This window comes from Aulostomus chinensis, chromosome 22 (assembly GCF_037954235.1).
Source record: "Aulostomus chinensis isolate RoL2024-O1b breed Wild chromosome 22, RoL_Achi_v1.0, whole genome shotgun sequence".
In the NCBI taxonomy this organism is placed as follows: domain Eukaryota; kingdom Metazoa; phylum Chordata; class Actinopteri; order Syngnathiformes; family Aulostomidae; genus Aulostomus; species Aulostomus chinensis.
In genome coordinates, this window is record NC_141341.1 from 15,606,368 (window position 1) to 15,625,328 (window position 18,961).

At 41.8% G+C, this 18,961-nt stretch overlaps 1 protein-coding gene across 9 annotated transcripts in view; it reads left to right on the forward strand.

Annotated features, from left to right (window-relative positions):
• The window catches only part of adgrb2 (adhesion G protein-coupled receptor B2), a 243,011-nt gene that overhangs the window by 184,644 nt on the left and 39,406 nt on the right, over positions 1-18,961 (forward strand). For all 9 annotated transcript variants that reach the window (XR_015111309.1, XR_015111307.1, XR_015111310.1 and 6 more), the window contains exons 18-22: positions 8,559-8,662; positions 8,973-9,075; positions 9,431-9,581; positions 13,259-13,328; positions 17,648-17,714. Coding sequence is in view for 5 of the 9 variants with exons in the window: in XM_086193955.1 (XP_086050081.1) it covers positions 8,559-8,662; positions 8,973-9,075; positions 9,431-9,581; positions 13,259-13,328; positions 17,648-17,714 (495 nt within the window). In the remaining 4 variants the exon portion in view is untranslated. The remainder of the gene's footprint in view (positions 1-8,558; positions 8,663-8,972; positions 9,076-9,430; positions 9,582-13,258; positions 13,329-17,647; positions 17,715-18,961) is intronic.

The following is an 18,961-nucleotide window of genomic DNA, read 5'->3' on the forward strand; positions in this document are numbered from 1 at the left end:
GCCTCCTGACTGTTATAGTCACAAAATGGTCCCCTGGGCTTTGGTTGTTAATGTGTCTCTCTGCTGACTTGCACTTAATGCCCTCAAGGATCATGATTACATCAAGTAATCCACAGCCGAAAGGAGATGCAGCGCCTGGAGTTTGGCGATATTTGTTCAGTTGTAGGGAGGTTGGACGTTGGGTTGGCATTTCTCCCACTCTTAATGTTTAGGATGGAAAATGCAGCCTGCAAAGGAGATCACTACTGTAGCTTACTACACTGCAGGGTAGGAGAGACGGAAAGAGGTTGTAAGGGATGGAAGATTTTTGGTAGGAAATGTTCAAACACAAGAGGCACTCAGCTGGGAGGAGGAGAAAAAAACTACAGGAAAAGAGCGAAATGGAACGTGGACATCTCTCCCTATCTAACCTTTTCAGTTTATAACATGGCCTCCATATAAGACTTACCAAATATGTGCATTTAGCCCTCTTTTTTAAAGTACCTTACTGCTAAGAATGTACCTGTCCTTACATAAGCCGATCTCCAAATTTCAGAAACATTTCTCTTTTTCTCAGCCAGGTATTTTCTGGGATGTTTGTTTACTTTTATGTTCCAAAGACAGGCAATGAAGTAATGTCTCCTAGTTGGACAAAGCTGGAAGACTTCCAGCTGGAGGGGCCCATGGGGCATCCTAATCAGATGCCCGAGTTACCTCAACTGACTGCCAATGCGAAAGAGCAATTCTGTCTCCTCAGCCTGTCACACGTGTTTACACAATCTCATTTGTTTTTTCACTGGAAAAAGCTTGAAAAGGGTCCAAAATGGTGGTTCGATTTGCGGAGATTCACCAGTTAACCTCGTCCTTCATCTTACTCTCAGACATAGACAAGATGATAGGGCTGGCTTCACTGCCGGTGTCCACCAGCAGCTTCCACTCGTGTGTCCCGTGTCCGAGGCACACGCAGTCATTAATCTGTGTTTGGTTACCTCGTGAAGATGCCAAATTAGTAGAGAAGTGATGCAAATGCATTTGAGATGAAAGTGTGTGACAACACCATAATCTTCAGCTCTATTTCTCTGATACTGTGACTGTGTGTCCACCAACACTTGGTTCATCAGAGCCTTGGAGGTGCTCCAATTCACAAACACTAAATATCACAAATTATTTTCGACATAATGGGCTGATGTATTCATTGTTTTTAAGCATTCTGTACTTGTGTGTTTCTGATTCATTTGGAATTAATTGATATCAAATGGGGGGTTGTTCAAATTAACAAAAGTTTATGTTAGGTTAGCCACTAAATTCAGAATGCTTTGACTGATACTTTTTTCCAGTAGTCTAAGCCTTCCAAACATGGATAAGCCAATTCATACCATGCTTGACACTGTAATACAGTTCAAAGTTTAACACGGATTTGTTCTTCAAATGGTACCTTCATGTACCTTTTCTATCCAGCTACTGCAGCATCCGTTCCTGTCCTGTAATACCGCACTGCACCTCAAGGTGTAATAGTGAGTCACATTTATGTAAAGGAGCTGTGGCCAGCCACCCTATGGAGGAAATTCATTTGTTTCCAGTGTCCACCACTGAAAGTTGGAATTATGATAGATTGAGAGTGAGCTCTGCTCAGCTTATTCTTGACCGCAACAAACCTACGCATTAACAGTAACTAATAGTAGTGATGCGCCAATCCAACCGTGAACCTCACTCTTTAAGCCACACTCACGAAGAAGTTAGCTTTATTGTGTGACACTACTGGCACTGTTAAGTCAAAGCAAAACAAAACAAAAAATCATTCATTTGTTGGCTAAAGTAGCATTTCTTTGTTTCTAGCAATGCGGGTAGACACCCCAAAGTTCCGCTAAATGTTGCCCTCTGTTTTTGTGAAGCATAAATTCAACGGGTCAAATCTTATACATAAGAGTCTTTTAAATGTAGAGGCCTTTGACGCGAGGGCGGTGAACATGTGCTACAGCCAGGCGTCTGATATGACTTAGCTAACTTTCAACACTTACAATTTCTATACTATAATATTATTGCCTTCTCCCTCATCCCTGGATAGCCGCCTCCTTTTTTTATTATGTGTAGAGAGGGTCAAAAAAAAGGTGATGACCAGAAGGTGAGTAACTGTTATTCATTATTTTGTCCCTCAAAGCGCAAATTACTTCACAGGACCCTGACACCTATTACAAAACTTGGGAAAACATTAAACTTCATTATATAGAAAAACACAACTGCTGCAACTGGAGGCTGCGGCCGTGGTGCCAACACAGCCCATTGGATTAACTTCCTATTACTTACAGTATATATCGTTTATTACATTGCCGTTCTTTTCTTTTCTTAGTGACATTAACATTAGCTTTAACTTCCCGCACATGTCCAGCTGATGGCTGTGCATAAAGACTTTCTGCAAAGCTTGTGAGTGAAATAGGGTCAGAATGTTTTGGTTGTTTTATAGCTGATGAAATGATTTGTGCTCGCTTGCTGAAGTTCTCACAGGAATGTAGCACAATGATACGAGACCACTCGTTCTCAATATTCAGCCTAGTCCCCCCCCCCCCCCCCCCCCCATTGTAGTTGCGATCATAGCATCTTCGCTAACCTTTTCAGGAGCTGCCAATGTTGATTTTAACCATGTCACACCTAGGCAACACCCATGTTGCCTTAAAAGGATGCTAAGTGGCCGCCCCACTTTATGTGAGGACACAATCATTTAACTGAAAGGATTGATTCTGGTGTGATGTCGTGACCACGCCAATCCAGCTGCCTGCCAAGGTTTGGTCCAAATCTGTATGATTTCAGGAAAGATGCGCAAAAATGGACGAAATGAAGGCAGAGTACAGATATATACGTAATGTTCAGGAACTCTTAAAAGTGTCTAATTTCTATTTTCATATCACAATTTACAAGGTTGTTATAACTAATTTTTATATAAATATATATAACAGAGACATTCGGAGTGTTTAGGTGTGCCGGAGTAATTTGGTCCCTCGTGCTCCCCTTAAGCAGAAGGGGTCATTCCAGTTGCTATTTCTGCTTCCTGTGACTCCTCTTCTAACTGAACTATATCGACTTTTGCTTCACCACAGCAACCAGGTCGGTCGTGATGAGTGAAAGAGGACTATAGAGGGAAAGCTTATTGACTTTGGTGACATTTCTGTGAAGAGTGTGTTCGTCATTAGCGATGCATCATTCAGCCCCAGTACACCATTAGACTCAGTAGTGAGGACCAGGAGGTATGGGTCAGTGTGTTTGTGTCAATGGCTCTCAGTCAGGAGCTGCTGTGGCTGGCGCTGATTATTTAGCTTTAGGGTCCTCCAGAGTGTTTTTTTGCTGTTGTTTTTTTTAATTCCAGCCGAGATTGGATTCTATAAAAGAAGAGGGATAGGCAGATTGAATCTGGCAACACATGAGGGATAGGCAGATTGAATCTGGCAACACATGAAGCCCTGCCCTTTTCACATGAGCAAATGCAGGCAGTCATCGATGTAGCCTATGTTTGCACACATTCAGGCACACATGTGAGTATGCATATACTGTAAGCATGTAGACAGTCAGCACACTCACTCACTCACACACACTCTCATTCTCTCTCTCTCTCTCTCACTTAGTCACTCACTTGCATGCATGCTGTGTCCAGGCAGTGAGGCTGATGGAGCAGAGCTGAGTATCAGCAGCCTAGCTCTGACAGCTTATCCTGGGCCACGGCGCTAGGGACAAGGGGGGTGGAGGATTAACCTCCATGTTTAATAGAAAAGGGAGGAAAGGAGTGCTGGGTTGGGGTGGGTGGGGGGGGGTACGTGGAAGGATTTAGAAGCGGTGCTGCCATTACAGGCCGTTTACAGTGGAGCGAGGGATAGCCAGTTAATCTTGTTTACTTTCTATAGCCTCTGAGATTTCCGTGTGTGTGTGTGCGCGCGCGCGTGTGTGTGTGTCTATTGAGACCTTCACTATCAGAAACAGGACAGAGGTTGTTACTTCAGAGAAAGTGAAGAGAGAGAGAGAGGAGTTGATTGATTGAGGTCAGGAAGCCATACAATAAACCAAGCCACTTAATTCCCAAAATGACTGCAGTGGGAATACAAACCCGTCGGATACGTCTGGACTCATTGCCTCCGCAGTCCTCATAGGGATCATGGGATTTAGAGTTGAAGGAGGTATTGGCTTTATAAAAGTCAATTTAACATTTTGTGCCTCAAGTTAATCAAGTGAGTTATATCTCTTTGCTTCATTTTTTGTGTGTGTCTGTGCGTAAGTATTCTGTCCTAGTTGTGTTGACATAGAAATTAATTACACTCTCAAGTTCTATTTTCAAGTGCCCCCCCCCCACCCCACCCCGCCTAGCTACAGTGGGTTTCTTGCTTAAGCGCTAATGCAAACAGAAAGGTCAGTGGTTGAAACTGCACCTGAGACCCTGAGCCGGTCTGCATAGATGAATGCACTCACAAGCACACCAGCAGGCACAGCAAAGGGATCGCTTTGGGTGCTCCACAACTCTCATAAACCAAGGACTGCATCAAAGCAATTTTTTTTAAACCGAACAATATACGGCCGATGAAGCAAAGTGATGTCGATACTCTCACAGCTCACTTTAATCTACCAGACATTAATTTGATGCGTCCTCTCTCATCAGCGCTCACTGACACCAAGTCAGAATGCTGAAATCTCACACCTTAGTATGTATTTTAGACTAATAATGACTAAGTATGTGAGTTGAGTGCAGAAGTTTGATGTAAGACTCATATTCAAATGAACCCAACTATAAAAGAAAGTAAGGTATACCCAAGATGAAGCGAAACTGCAAGGTTACAATATGCAAATATGGCACCTGTCAACTGTAATTACAAGAAGAGGGTTTCTAAAATTTATGAGCATCTCTATGGAATTGCGTTAGAGTGGCTGAATTCCTTGTTGAATCAACTGAAGGTTAGATAGTGACAAGGAAGATGATGACGGAGTAAACATGTGAAATGATTTAGCTGTGTGGGTGTTCCTTGGTAATTCAATTTTTAAAATTGAGAAGACAGCTGTCAGTGCATCCAGATTAATGTGGACACATAACTTGGTTACACAACAGGCATTGTGTTTCTCGTAGTCATGCAAGTGAATAACAACAAAGATACGTCCTCTCGGGTGTTTGGCATATGAAACAACAGATGAATATTTCAAAAGTAGTCCCCCTTAGGTCCTAATTTGTGGATTTATCCGGGTTTTTTTTGCATGTCATTCTAACGTGGGGCCTGCTGCCTTTAGCTTACTGGTAATTAACCTTAACAAGAGTATTTTCATATTGTTACAATACTTTTGCTTCATACTGTAGCTGAGTCCTCCCCCAAAGTCCTTTCTTCCAACCAGTCACCCTAAAACTGCCCTCTGATCCTCGGTGTACATACAGCAGTACTTGCTAGTTCCTGCTCCCTGTTCCAATGTCGGCAACATCACCAACTCAGACATCTGATCGTAAAAATGTTATTGGATTATATTGGAGGTTTAAAGGCCAATATTTGTTGGTTTTATAGCAGTTAATATTTAGTAAGATGAGTACGATTTTTTTTTTCTTTCCTCAAGATATCTTCATCTAAATTCAGACCCCATTAGGCACTGTGATGAAAGAACAAGTCATCTCATACAGTTGAATTGGGTTAGTGTTTCAACTGCAAGTCAGAACATTTGAACCAGAGTCAATTTAAGGAGAAACTCAACCTGACGTCACACTGTGGCCAGTCACATCAGCAGGAGATCAGACTGGGATTTGAGAAGCACCATTGCATTCTGCTGTCACCAGAGCAAAAGAGAACAGGGAAGAGAGACTGATTGTGACGCCAATTCTTGACCTTCACAAATTTGCACTGCGGGAGTACAAGGAAATTGCATCCTGCAGTATTGTTTCCCTACCCGAGTTTGGATATCTGGTTTGGATGGGCTGTAGTTCACAACATCGGCTGCACCACAACACAAACACTGCACAATTGCTGCAGTGCCTGGTTTTGAAATCGGCTGTAAGCATTTCAGTGGTCACAGCAATGGAGATAATGTGATCGTCTCTTAACTCCCTTGCAACTCAGTATTCGCACAAAAAAACCCAAAAACGATGGGTAGCCGTTAGGTCAACTAGAATCTTACTTGTGGCTGAATTCCACTTACAGCCTATGCAGAGTAAGCAGAGTGCACGTGGTTATTTATTCTATACCAAAGTACACTTGCATGTCTTCTCTACAAACTCTGAGTGGGAGGTCAGGAAGGAGAGTAGGTATTCTAAATAGTGGTTTCGGTGTGGAAATGGATTAGCAACATTGTAGTAGCCATGCCCAGCTATGGTACAATAATCAAACCCAATGGACTCTGAGTTCAGGTGCGCTTTATGGTCCCTGAACTCTAATGGGAAAGCTGTCTCTGTTGCCTAAACTTTAGAGGCAGTGGATCATGTCGCCCCTCGTTGAAAGCAAGCTTACGGCTCATTTCCGGGGTGATAGAAAGACCCACCGATAAACCCGGGGTGAGTGGCTAATTTTGTCTGGTTTCAACACCTAGACATGTGGAATATCCACTCGGAACACTTCCGAGTAATCTGCAGAGGAAGCAAAAGCTTGTTAGCGCTCTATAGCTTGTTACCATGTTTATGCTAATTCACAACCCTCCTCAGGGCAAAGGTTAAAACTCTCCATGATATTCGAGGCACATAGTAGGCAAGGAACTCTGCAAATACATTAGAGATGACGGAGGTTTCCTGAGGAAGTTAATGGCCTTGGATTATAGGGAGTTAGTAGATGGTGAGAAAGTGAGGCGTTACGGTATCATCTCATGTTCCAGGCTACTTATAAAAAAAAGGAGATCGATTTAATCTCTATTCATGTAGGACTTTATCAGTAGAGTGATGATGAATACACAGAGATCCACACTTAAAGATGTCTCTACGGAGAACTCTAAATCCTCTTACAGCCCTAACACGGAGAAGGTTTTTACAGGAATACTCAGATCAAGTGCAGTTGTGTGTAATCTCAGCACTGCAAAAACCTCATACGCTCATTGAAAAGAAGAAATTGATCATGAATAGATTAAAATATATGGAGGAAAAAGAAAAAGGAGAGAGAAATACTGAATGGAGCAACAATGAAGAAGAATAGATGGCGGAATAACCGGAGAAAGAGAAAAGGAGGAAGCAAGATAGGTAGTAGTGGAGGGAGGAGGAATGTCAGCAAGAGGAGATAAGTAGGCTAAACTTCATGAGCTGAAAATAGCTATCTTCTCCATCACATGGTAGCCAAGCTGCCCAGGGGAGCCTGGCCATATACAGCAGAGCCAAGCACACTCTTTCTAATCTGAAGTGTGTTTTCCTTTTTTTTTTTTTTTTGTCCACACACACAATGTTTGAGCATAAAACACAATTTACACATATCAACATGATGTCACATTATTCAGCATCACACTACTGCAGCTTCAGAGCAGATGTGTTCATGTGCAGGTGTTTCCATTTGTAACGTATCCTTCCATGTGATGAAAATAGACACTTCATCGCTCCCTCAACTGCGCAAATTAAGAAAACACTGTTAGACAAATTGACAGAGCTGAGGGACAATTGTACATTGAGTAAACTACATGTTAGAGCATTATTTATTTCACTACTTGTCTGTTAGAAACTCATTTAAGACAATAAGACAGAGACATGGAGGGAAAAGGAAATTAGATAGACCTGTGGTGGCCAGGGGAGGAGGGCTGCGCTTGTCTCTCCCCTTGCATCAACCATGTTTGATCCGTCAGATGTCGAAATAGAAAAAACAAAAAAACCCTTTGACCTTCCTCTCTATGTAATATCAAACCCAGTGAGTCTTTCCTTTACTGAAGCAGATGCCCCTCGCTTTCTTTTTTAATGTGGATTTCTTCTGTCGTATGAGGCGGTTTTTGATATTTCACCTCCTCACAGTGTGTGTGTGTGTGTGTGTGTGTGTGTGTGTGGCATATTCTGCTTTCCTCTGGAGAAATGGTGTTCCTTTGATGGGCCGAGGAAAAAACCACTGAAAGGGAATCTTGTTTTCTTTCCTTCTATCTTCTCTTAGTTGTCCTTAACTCTTGCCACTCCATCTCTCTCAATGTCTCCTGCTTTCCTGCCTTCTGTCTTTTCCACACGCACTCACGAACACACACACACACACACACACACACACCCATGCATTCAGTTGAAACACAGACTCTGGATGACTTGGCACATATGCTTGCCTGTGTGTGTGTGTGTGTGTGTGTGTGTGTGTGTGTGTGTGTGTGTGTGTGTGTGTGTGTGTGTGTGTGTGTGTGTGTGGTTTAATGCAGTAAGTCACCTTGTGCAGTGTGTGTGCAGTGATAAATCTTGATGAAAGGGATGGCCAGCCACCCTAGGAGGTAAATTGAGGTAAACTGTGTGATTGAGAACTGAAACACAGGCCAAACATCAAGCCCATTTGGGAGGCAGTTGCCAGTGTCTGTGTGGTGTTGGTTACAGGGGTGCACCGCAGGTGGGGGAGGGCTTCAATCTGTTTGTGGAATAATGCTTCTCAATGATTATTAACAATCGGTTCACCCGTCTCTGTGCTTCTTCTTTCCAGGACATGGGTCCTTCCAGCATGCCGTCTGTGCCCCTCATGGTGGGCTGTGGGGTCTCCTGCACCGCCCTGCTCATCCTGCTTCTAATCTACGCTGCCTTCTGGAGGTATTTTCTCATATGCATGTCTCTTGTTTTTTGTTTTTTTCCCCTCGCAATTTTTTATATTTTTACCATGAAATAAAAAGAAAAGAAAAAAGTGCTTTTCTGCATGCTGAATCAGTTACGCAACCTTATAAGGGACAAATGTTTCAAATACAGGAGGAGTTAGTGATTTATTTTTTCTTTTGTTTTACATATGAAGCATTTGAGTAGAGCTAATGAATCTGCAGTATCCAGGGGGTTGCTGTTAAGTCCATCAATCTGTCTTGTCTGTCTCTGTCTCTGTCTCTGTCTCCGTCTCTGCCTCTGCGTGTAGGTACATCCGCTCGGAGAGATCGATAATCCTGGTCAATTTCTGCCTCTCCATCCTGGCCTCCAATCTGTTGATTTTAGTGGGACAATCTCAAACGCTAAGCAAGGTAAGACCAACAGAAGGTTCTCGTGTCACACAGACATAAAAATTGCACTTTCACAGGATAAAAACGGAGTTCTCAAAGTAGCCCAGTTCTCTGACTAAGAAGTATATACGGTGGGTCAGTATCGATCAAATTAAGGAACACAGCAGAGTCAGATTGAGCTCCTAATCTTTTACACAATATATCAGGCTGTCCCTCTTTTTTCCACTTTGTCCTTTTAATTTTGCCGAGCTTTTCCTTTCCTCTGCTGACTAGTCTCGAGAGATTACTCATTATGACACATCTTGCCCAAAAAAAACCTACTTTGTTGACTTTTTTTTTTTAACTCTCCCCCCCCCCTGTGTCTCTTTCTTTGCAGGGCCTTTGTACTGTGATCGCTGCCTTCCTGCATTTCTTCTTCTTGGCGTCCTTCTGCTGGGTGCTGACAGAGGCGTGGCAATCCTACCTGGCGGTCCTTGGCAAGATGAGGTCACGGCTCATTCGGAAGCGTTTTCTGTGCCTCGGCTGGGGTGAGTTCACACTTTCACACTATGGACTGCAGTTTTCATTCGGCCACTTGGTTGTTGTTTTTTTTGTTTGTTTGGTTTTTTTTGGTGCGAATGGAGCCTTTTTAGTCTTATCAAAGTGCACTAATGTTTATTTTTATCAACTGTAGTCATTTGTGTGTGTGTGTGTGTGTGTGTGTGTGTGTGTGTGTGTGTGTGTGTGTGTGTGTGTGTGTGTGTGTGTGTGTGTGTGTCTTTTACACTGTTACACCAACCTTGAATAGTTCACACACATTGCGTTTGTCATTCACTGTGCTGAGACAACACACTCACTCCCCCGCAGAGAAAGTTGTCAATTCCATATCCGCTCGATTTTGCGGGTTGTATGGATTCGCTTAATTTTTTCACTAAAATACTGTCTGGATTAAGTTGGAGATGAAAAGCTAAAGCGTCTGATAACGTTAATGCTGTAATATTCCCCTAGCGAACATCTATTGGGAAATATAAATGATTGACAGCTTACATTAAAGGAGAACTCATTCCTACTGATAGCCCCCATAAGCACAAAGATATCCGAGTGAAAGCGATGTTCATGTTAATCAACTTCTCATAATCTCTCAGTTTCTATTATAAAACATTTACGCTGAAAGATAGTAAAAATGTAATAAAACTTTTAAAAACTGAATTTTTTTCTTGTCAAATCAATTATTGGTAAATATTTTGGAACCTTACTTCAACTCTCTATTCATGGACTGCTGGACTGAAAATGATACATCTGCTCTCCAAACAGTCGAGGACCATCTGATGCAATTAAGCCACATTGCCAACATGTTAAAAAGTCACATGTCTTCAATATAGTGACTTAAAGCACAGAGTATGAATGTTAGCCTGCATATATGAGAAGAATCCAGACCTGAGGACATCTATAGGCTAATATTGGGTCATAGCGCCACCTTCCAGCAACTGGAAATGACATGTGTGTCTCCTCTGTGGTACTCGTCTGAAAAAGGTGAACCGTCCACCTTAAATTTAGTGTGAAGATCTTAAAAAAGAAAGAAAGACACAAAGGTAGGAGACAGATTAGAGTTGGGCTGATTCATTGTGCTGATATTTGGCATTTGAATTATCAGTCATTAACAGGCAGGCACATCTGCAGACAGCTAAATTCATCTACAGGCAAAACTCACTGCTTCTATTGTCAAGTTCAAGTGCTGGTAAATTTCCATCTTTTTTTTATTAATTAACTATCATTCAATTGTTATATATCATCATTTTATCCAATAGAAAGTTGGAAAAAAAAAAAGTATTATTCATATTTTCAAATCCCAGCATCGGCTGTGGAAGAGGCCTCCTCCGTGGTCGACCTCCACTGAAGATCATTGAATGGGCTGGTTTTCCTACCGGCACCACCAGACATCACTTGCTTTAAAGTGAAATTGTTATTCAGATTGTGAGAAGCTGCTCATTAGAGCAACAGGTGAAGCAGATAAATCTGATTTTGCAGACGAGCCAGTTGGATAGTGAAGGTTTTATTCATAATGGCGTGTGATTCAACAAATACCTGCTACTTGTTGAATAATACTTTTCTTCAAAGTGAATCTTTGTTCATTCGCTCAGGCTTTACAAGTTGCACTTTTTTTCTCTCTTCAGCTTTCATGTGCTTTCCTTTGTCAAAATCAATACCACAGGGCTGTTAATCCCCGCATGTGCAGAGCCGAGCTCGAGTCCCATTTGTAAATTGCCATTTTATCTGACTCATGTTTTTATAAGCATCATCAGCATTCCCCGCAGATGACACGTCAAGCAATCACTAGTGTACATTTTTTTATTGGGCGTTAATTGTTCGAAAGTCTGCTCCAGTAATGTAATGGCGGTATTGACTATCAGAGTTAGCCGCTGTGTAAGCTTCTGCTTCTGCTGTAACTGGAACTGTGAGGGTGGCAGAAGATTTCCAGCATAGCAATGAGGATGTTTTTTAGGACTGGGGAGCTGATTGAACTGCTGTTGTGTGACCTGCCTGAGTGATGGAGAGCAGTGAGAAAGACATATTTTACATGAACAGATTATTTTGTTGTAGTGTAGAAATGGTTGCCAGCGTAATGCTTAAAAAGCTCCGTTCTCATTTGCGTCTCATTTGTCTTCTCTGCGCAGGATAAATTGCATCTGCAAGGACTTCATTTACCCCCAAAAAAACATTCATTACAGTTTGTAATATAATTTATCTCACGCAGTTAAACCTATGTGTACACAGTAACGTTGTCAGGAGATAATCTGGCTCCGGTGTTCAGCTGTACATCTCCTCTGTCCTGTCCAGCCACCATCGCTCTATTATACTCTCTTGTCAATGATGCAACAGGCAGCAGGGATGTTAGGAGATAATCAAAACCTGTGATAGGATCGGCACAACAGTAGCAAGATGCTTTTGAGATAGCCATAGAAATTAAAACGGCTGTCCCCCTTTCACATCACCTCTCACACGCACACACACACAAACACACACACACACACACACACACACACACATGCACGATCCTTTTCATTTCACTTGATATTGATCCCCCTGCTCTAATCTGATGGCCCTACCCTGATAGTGAGGAGGGGCGGAGGCATAGTTTGTGTACAGTCACAGATGGATAGATACTCCTCAAGTGTGCGTGTGTGTGTGTGCGTGTGTGTGTGTGTGTGCGTGTGTGTGTGTGTGTGTGTGTGTGTGTGAGATGTGTGAGGGGTAACTGTACAGTGAGAGCTATAGAAATATGTAATTTGCAAATGTGTATGAAATGCATGAAACAGTCAGCTCAGAGAAGAGGGGATCAAAGAGCTTATCCTCCTCACATCCAGTTTGCAATTTTCGCCCCAAATTATGTGATTGAAATCGGTTACCATGGAAACAAGAGAATTGGAAAGTAGTGTTGGTTTGTGACTGGATCTGTTAGATTATCAAACAAGTGTTGATATATAGGTGCGTGTTTGCACCATTATATATTGATAAATGTTAGATTGATGTTGCGTACATGAAGCTTTAGCAGACTGGGGTCCTGGCTCGCCAACATCTTATTTGTTAATGTGACTTTTTCTAATTGCTTTTCATTTGCAGCCATAATCACAGCTTTGTTAATTACATGAATATTTCAGAGCCAGACTCATTACTGAGCCCGGCATATTTCCTTCTTTTTCTGGCAAGCGTTGTGTGCTAGTCTCTTTCTCTCTCTCTCTCTCTCTCTCTCTCTCTCTCTCTCTCTCTCACACACACACACGCACACGCACAAATCACTTTATTTCTCTAATTATCGCCTGACTTATTGACCACTCCAAGTTATACCTCACATTTTATCAACTGTTTCTCCATCCCACATGCTGACACTCACTCACACCCATGAATGTTTCATGTGCAGGTCACTGATGCACTATACATTGTATTGACAACACGTCAGTGCTACAAGAACCCCCTAATAAAAACATAGCTGACATCTAAGCTCAGTTTTTACGCCTCTGGCAAGCTCCCTTTCAGGCAGGATCACTCACATATGCACATTACGCTTGATTGCATGGCTGCTTAGCATCTGAATGGAAGGGAGACATATAGAGTTGTTCTGACTGAGGAGTCTTTTGGCTGATGCATGCTTCATCATCCTAATTGAGGGTTCCTTTTCTTCTGTCTCAACCTTTTGACCCCCTCACCTACCCACCCACACACACAGGTCTTCCAGCCCTCGTTGTAGCAGTGTCGGTGGGTTTCACCAGAGCGAGAGGGTACGGCACAGCCAGCTAGTGAGTACCGTATTCCAACCTCCTGTCTCGACCTTCACACCAATCACATCTCCGTTTTGATATCAGCCTCAATTGTGTTTTGATGAGCCAAAGGCACTTAAATTTGCATTTTTCTTGGAAATAATATGACTGCAGCTCCCTAATGATTTCAAGCCAAGGTCTTTTTTTCTTTCAATGATATTCCAATTTTATTTTAAACCACAACAGAGTTGGTGATTAATTCAGTGAGGGCAACCTAAAGAGTCGCTTGTATAAATCCTGAATGTATTTTATCACATTATATCTCAGCAAAACAGTTTTTCATCAGTCTGTCAGTTTTCTTTTTCAGTTTACTTCTAATTTGCATCACAAAGTGCTGAAGCACATCTCAGCATGCAAAGCAGAAACACACTAACTGCGTTTCCATTCAGTCGTCAAGTTTAATTGAACTTTGGAAATTACTGAATTGTTCCAAATATAAGACAGTGTGTTTTTTGAAAGGGGGGGTGGGGGGGTTGTCTTCTAATCAGGGTCATCTTCAAGGTGGGACAATACAGTCCAGTAAAAAAAGGAAATGTGAATAAGGCACCTTTTCATCAACCCGGTGGGGTGAACAAACTTGGCTGTACAATGCTTATTTTTTCCAGAAGATGGGAGTTTAAGCGACATTATGCATGACTAGGAAAGAGAAGAGGAAAAAGAGGCAGTTTAGTCTGCTCAAGACACATAAAAGAAAAAGGCCAATATAACCAAATGTGCAAACCAAATTAAAAGTATTAGAAAAGCACTATTAACTTTAGTTTAATAGGACTTTAAAAATCAAAACTTCTGTTGATGAGCTTCGGATGTTTTTTGCACAGTTAGATCAGTTTTCACAGACAAATAACTCAAGCAGCAAATCCCTCAGCCAAGGCATCTCAACTCCTCTCCTACTTTATATCACAAAAATATCCAGACGATACACCAGATCTGGATCCAGTTCTTGATCAACTGAAAAAAACGAATGAATTCCTCAATCGGAGTTCTGTTGCCGCACCAAATTTCATCAGAATCCATCCCCGACATTATGAGTTACCATGCAAAAAAGATGGACACATCAAAGGCAAGGATGTAACAAACAGACTGTTGTCATCTTCTTTTTTAATTATTATTAATTCTTCCTACTTAAGCACCATTTGGATGATATCAGCGTTACGGGGGGAGGTAGGGGAATAAAATATCCTCTGAGCTCTTCCGCAATTTAACTCATGGAGCCAGATGGCCGTTTAACCATCAGGAGGTTCAATAAGGAGAAATCAAATGGAAGCGCGTAATAATATTTATTGTGATTGAATGATGAGAGAGGAGCTCGGCAATTAGACCTCATTGCTGTGATGTATCTTCATTAAGCCTCGGCTCATGAAGATAGTAGGTAGATGGAATCCCCCGCTGGAGTGTAGACGCTGCTGGCGTTGGAGTAGAGCCAGCAGAACCTCTGAATGAGTCCTGTATCATTTAGATCGATGGGTGGTGATGAAGAGGAGGGCGATCGTCCCCACTGAGCTTCATTTCCGGGACACGGCCTGCGTGAGGGGATTTTTCGTCATCTTCCTCCTCACATATGACATTGTTCAAGAGACTTCTTTGCTCACAGGATCTTTAGAAATAATGAGATGTTTTAGAAATATATGATGAGTGTCCTGTTGAAGACCTTTAGACGTTCACTGGACTTACAGAGATAGTGTTTCAGATGCATCATTATAAATGTGTCATCTACTTTTTTTTTGTGCACCCTGATTGCAGATGCTGACGTCAACCATTTTGTTACTACTACTATCACAATTTTCAGATGGCACAGCACAGCTCTCAAGTGTGTATCGACAAATTTGAGAAACCACACCAAGACATAAACACACACACACAGCTGGAGCAGAGAAACTGGCCGTTCAGCTGCAACGACTGTGGCCGTTACCCGCAATGCTAACATTAACGTAGCAACCACCTTGCAGGTTTTAGTTGATGAATGTAAGAGTGTTCAGATCACCACTCATTCATACAGTTATTTATCGTCCTGACAGAGTTAATAATAGACCACTTAGCAACAACACAGCAGAAAGACATTAATATTGAATAGAATCAATGAAAATTACAATGAGATTAAAATATTAAAGAACATTAAAATCATATTAAAACAGAATAGGGATCATAATTTGAAGTAATTTGTCAGTTCTCAGGTTTCTCGCGCACATGCATCCTTGAATCCCGTTTAACGTAGTTTAATCACTGACTCTCGATTTTTGACAGTTTCTTAAATCTACTCATCAGTAGAAGTCCAGGATTCCACTAAATATCGGTTCAAAACCTGAACCACACTTTCTTTTCCAACCCGTAATGAGGTCCAACCTCTCTTAAACCGCTCTTGAACCCAACAAATTTATTTTCAGTAAATTAAGTTTGACCTAATGGAAAATCAAATCAAAATAAAACATAAATTTAAGACGTCATTATCAATTGGATTAAAAGAGTTTAAGAGGAGGGAATTATTTATTCTTTAACAGCAGCAGTAATTAGAAATGTTTTGAGAGAGGTAGCAGATGTTGAGAGCCACAGGTTCTCCAGGATTTGGCTCCACAAGTGAGGAGCATAGACACTGAATGCTGCCTCACCCAGTTCGGTTCTGGATCTGGGAACAGTTAGTAAACCAGTTCCAGAGGACGTGAGGGATATGGATGCCTCAAAGGGGACTAAAAGATCAGACCGTTATTTTGGGCCAAGTCCATTTAGCGCTTTTCAAAGCAGGAGTAGAATATTAACATTTACTTCTCAACGTGTGATAGCATCAGAGTTGTACAGCTCTAATGGGCTTTAATGGGATGCCATAAACACCAGCAGGGTGACAAATCCCTTGGCCTGGGCATGCTGAAAAACAATCAATAAACATATAAATGTACGAGTGCTGAACTACAACAATGGAGAATTATGATAAGATTTCAGAGACCTTCACATTTCATCCAGAGGAAGCACTCAGCGCTTGAAGGCATGACCAGCAGGATGTAATCGTGCACTTCCTGCGTCTGATCCTGACAAAAATGAAAATAAAATGAAGAATTTCAGATGATAGAAGTGATTCGTTCATCGGAGTGTTCCATGCAAACCAAAGTTACAATTGCTGAACATCAGGTTCCCCTCATTTCAAATTTAGCTGTTTTTTTATTTATTTTTTTTATCAAATTCTTGGGGAAAAAAATCATTGGTTTAACAGAAGATTTAATGTTTGACTGCATAAAATACATTGTTAAATACCACACTCATGAAGCTGTGATGCATCTGTAATACCAGCGGTGGCTAACAAGTGGCTCAGCAAGACTGCAGAGGTTGGTGAGGATATTAAAATTTGGTTATGATGACGTTGAAGTCATCCGTGCATCTGTGGTGTATGCCGTTCATATCATCACATTAGCTTAATTACTTGTAATTACACTGACGATTAAAAAAATCCTACGAAAGTGCTCTTTGGTGAGAATTACCTCGCAAAACAAAAACGCCCACTTTATTTTTCATCCATGTCTTATTTTTTTCAACGATAGAAAATCAATTATGCATTTGCTCGAGGGAGCCACAAGGTGACGCTAACAAAAATATGGCCTCCCCGTTGCATTCGCACAGCTCAGAAATGCAGCTCAGTGCCTCGTTGATACGCCTTTGGTGCATTCACGCACAATTTCAGCTGAATGTGCTTTGTTTTCAGTTCGATCATATTCAAAGTGATTGTGGCATGGGATTGAATTTTACCACATGATTCATCATAATTGCACTGTGCGCGCAAATATTTTTGGCCACAATTATCCTAGCAGGAAAATCAGATAGTAGCACCTCCTTACTGTGAGAGAGAAAGGACACAGAAAGCTCAGTTGCACTCCCTTTCGATGGCGTGATTGATTCAGGGTAAACAATTTAACTGTAATCATAGAAGATGATTATATATTTGTTCCTTTTCATTTTAAACTCATAAGCATCTCATTATGTGTAAATGACTGTAGCTCTCTGGTCTTGTGTTTTTCACTTCACATTTTTATAGCTGTGCAATTAAGACAGAGTTTTCAGCGTGCTATGATGACATCACTGGAGGACACATTTAAGTCATTAAGACTCAGTGGCTTCACACCAAATGAAACGTACCAAACCCTTGACGGTTAGAGGAGATGTTTGCGGTAATGTACATAGTAAATCAGAACTGAGGGCAATATTTACAGAAGCAAGCTCTTACCCACGGAGAGGAATGTTCCAACTTAGTAAATGTGAACTGTAATGAGCTATCGTTAAGTAGCCTTGCACTCATTTCTCCTCATATTTGTCTCCAGTTGCTGGTTATCCTTGGAGGGCGGTCTGCTTTACGCCTTCGTCGGACCTGCTGCTGTCATCGTACTGGTGAGTCTGCCCTCAAATACTCTCTCTCCACCAGTTGCCCTCACCACTCGCTGCACCAGACTCCTTCTTACACCGGTCACTTTGCATCATTCTACAAATAATTTGCTGATTTAGCCTCCAAGCTCGGAGCTTTGAAGCAGCTGCCCATTGACCCCTGAGGATTTTCCTCTCGCGCTTCACCGCTATATGCGCATGTGTGAACGCTTACACCCACACACACACACAAACACACACACCCTGGGTGTACACGACAAAATGATAAGTTGAGCACTTTGATCCGCGAGTTTAAAATGTCAGCCCACGAATGCTAAAATATATTCCAGCAGACAAGTGTTTCACAGCAATGCATGTTTACACTGAATTGTGCGTCCGCCCCAGCAGCCAAATAGCTCACTCTTATTTGTACTTTCAAAGTGTGAGTCATTGCACACAATTTCTTTGAGGCCTTAAAAAAAAACACACAAAAAAAACCTCAGTTCCGTGTCTGCCATGAACATAATATTTTTCTTTGCCTGTTTCTGTTCAATATGTACACTTTATATAATTGTGCACTGCTGTACAGGACTGTTTCAGTCTGGGATGGCATGGCTCAGGGGTAGAGTGGTCGTCTAGTAACCAAAGGGTCGCTGGTTCGATCCCCGACCCCGGTGACCATGTCGAAGTGTCCTTGAGCAAGATACTGAACCCATAATTGCTCCTGATGAGTAGGTTGGCGCCTTGCATGGTAGCCGCCACCATCAGTGTGTGAGTGTGTGTGTGAATGGGTGAATGAGATGACACTGTAAAGCGCTTTGAGTGCCGCTAAGGTAGAAAAGCGCTCTATAAATTGAGTCCATTTACCATTTACCATTTCAGGGATTAGCTTAATTGCTACTTCTGTTATTGTCATCATTGGTGAGTCAATATCAAGCTTAGGAGTTCCTGGCGAGTGTCGTACATGTCAGCGAGGGCTGTCATGATGGAACTCAATGAAAGTCCAGTTACATACACCATGATGTACTGCTACTGAAGTGGACAGATCAGCGGATCGCAGGAAACCAGCTAAAAGAAAAAAGGACATAAAATACCATTGATGGGTGGTCCTTCAAAGACGCTCCATTTTACTCTGGAAAATACAACCAACATTGAGAGAGATGTTTCGAGAAAGATTTAGAATTTAGAGGAACACTTCTTGATAGAGGCTGTGCTGAAATGAGTGAAGTAATAGATATAATATCAGATGATCGACTTTAAGTGGGTTCTCAGCA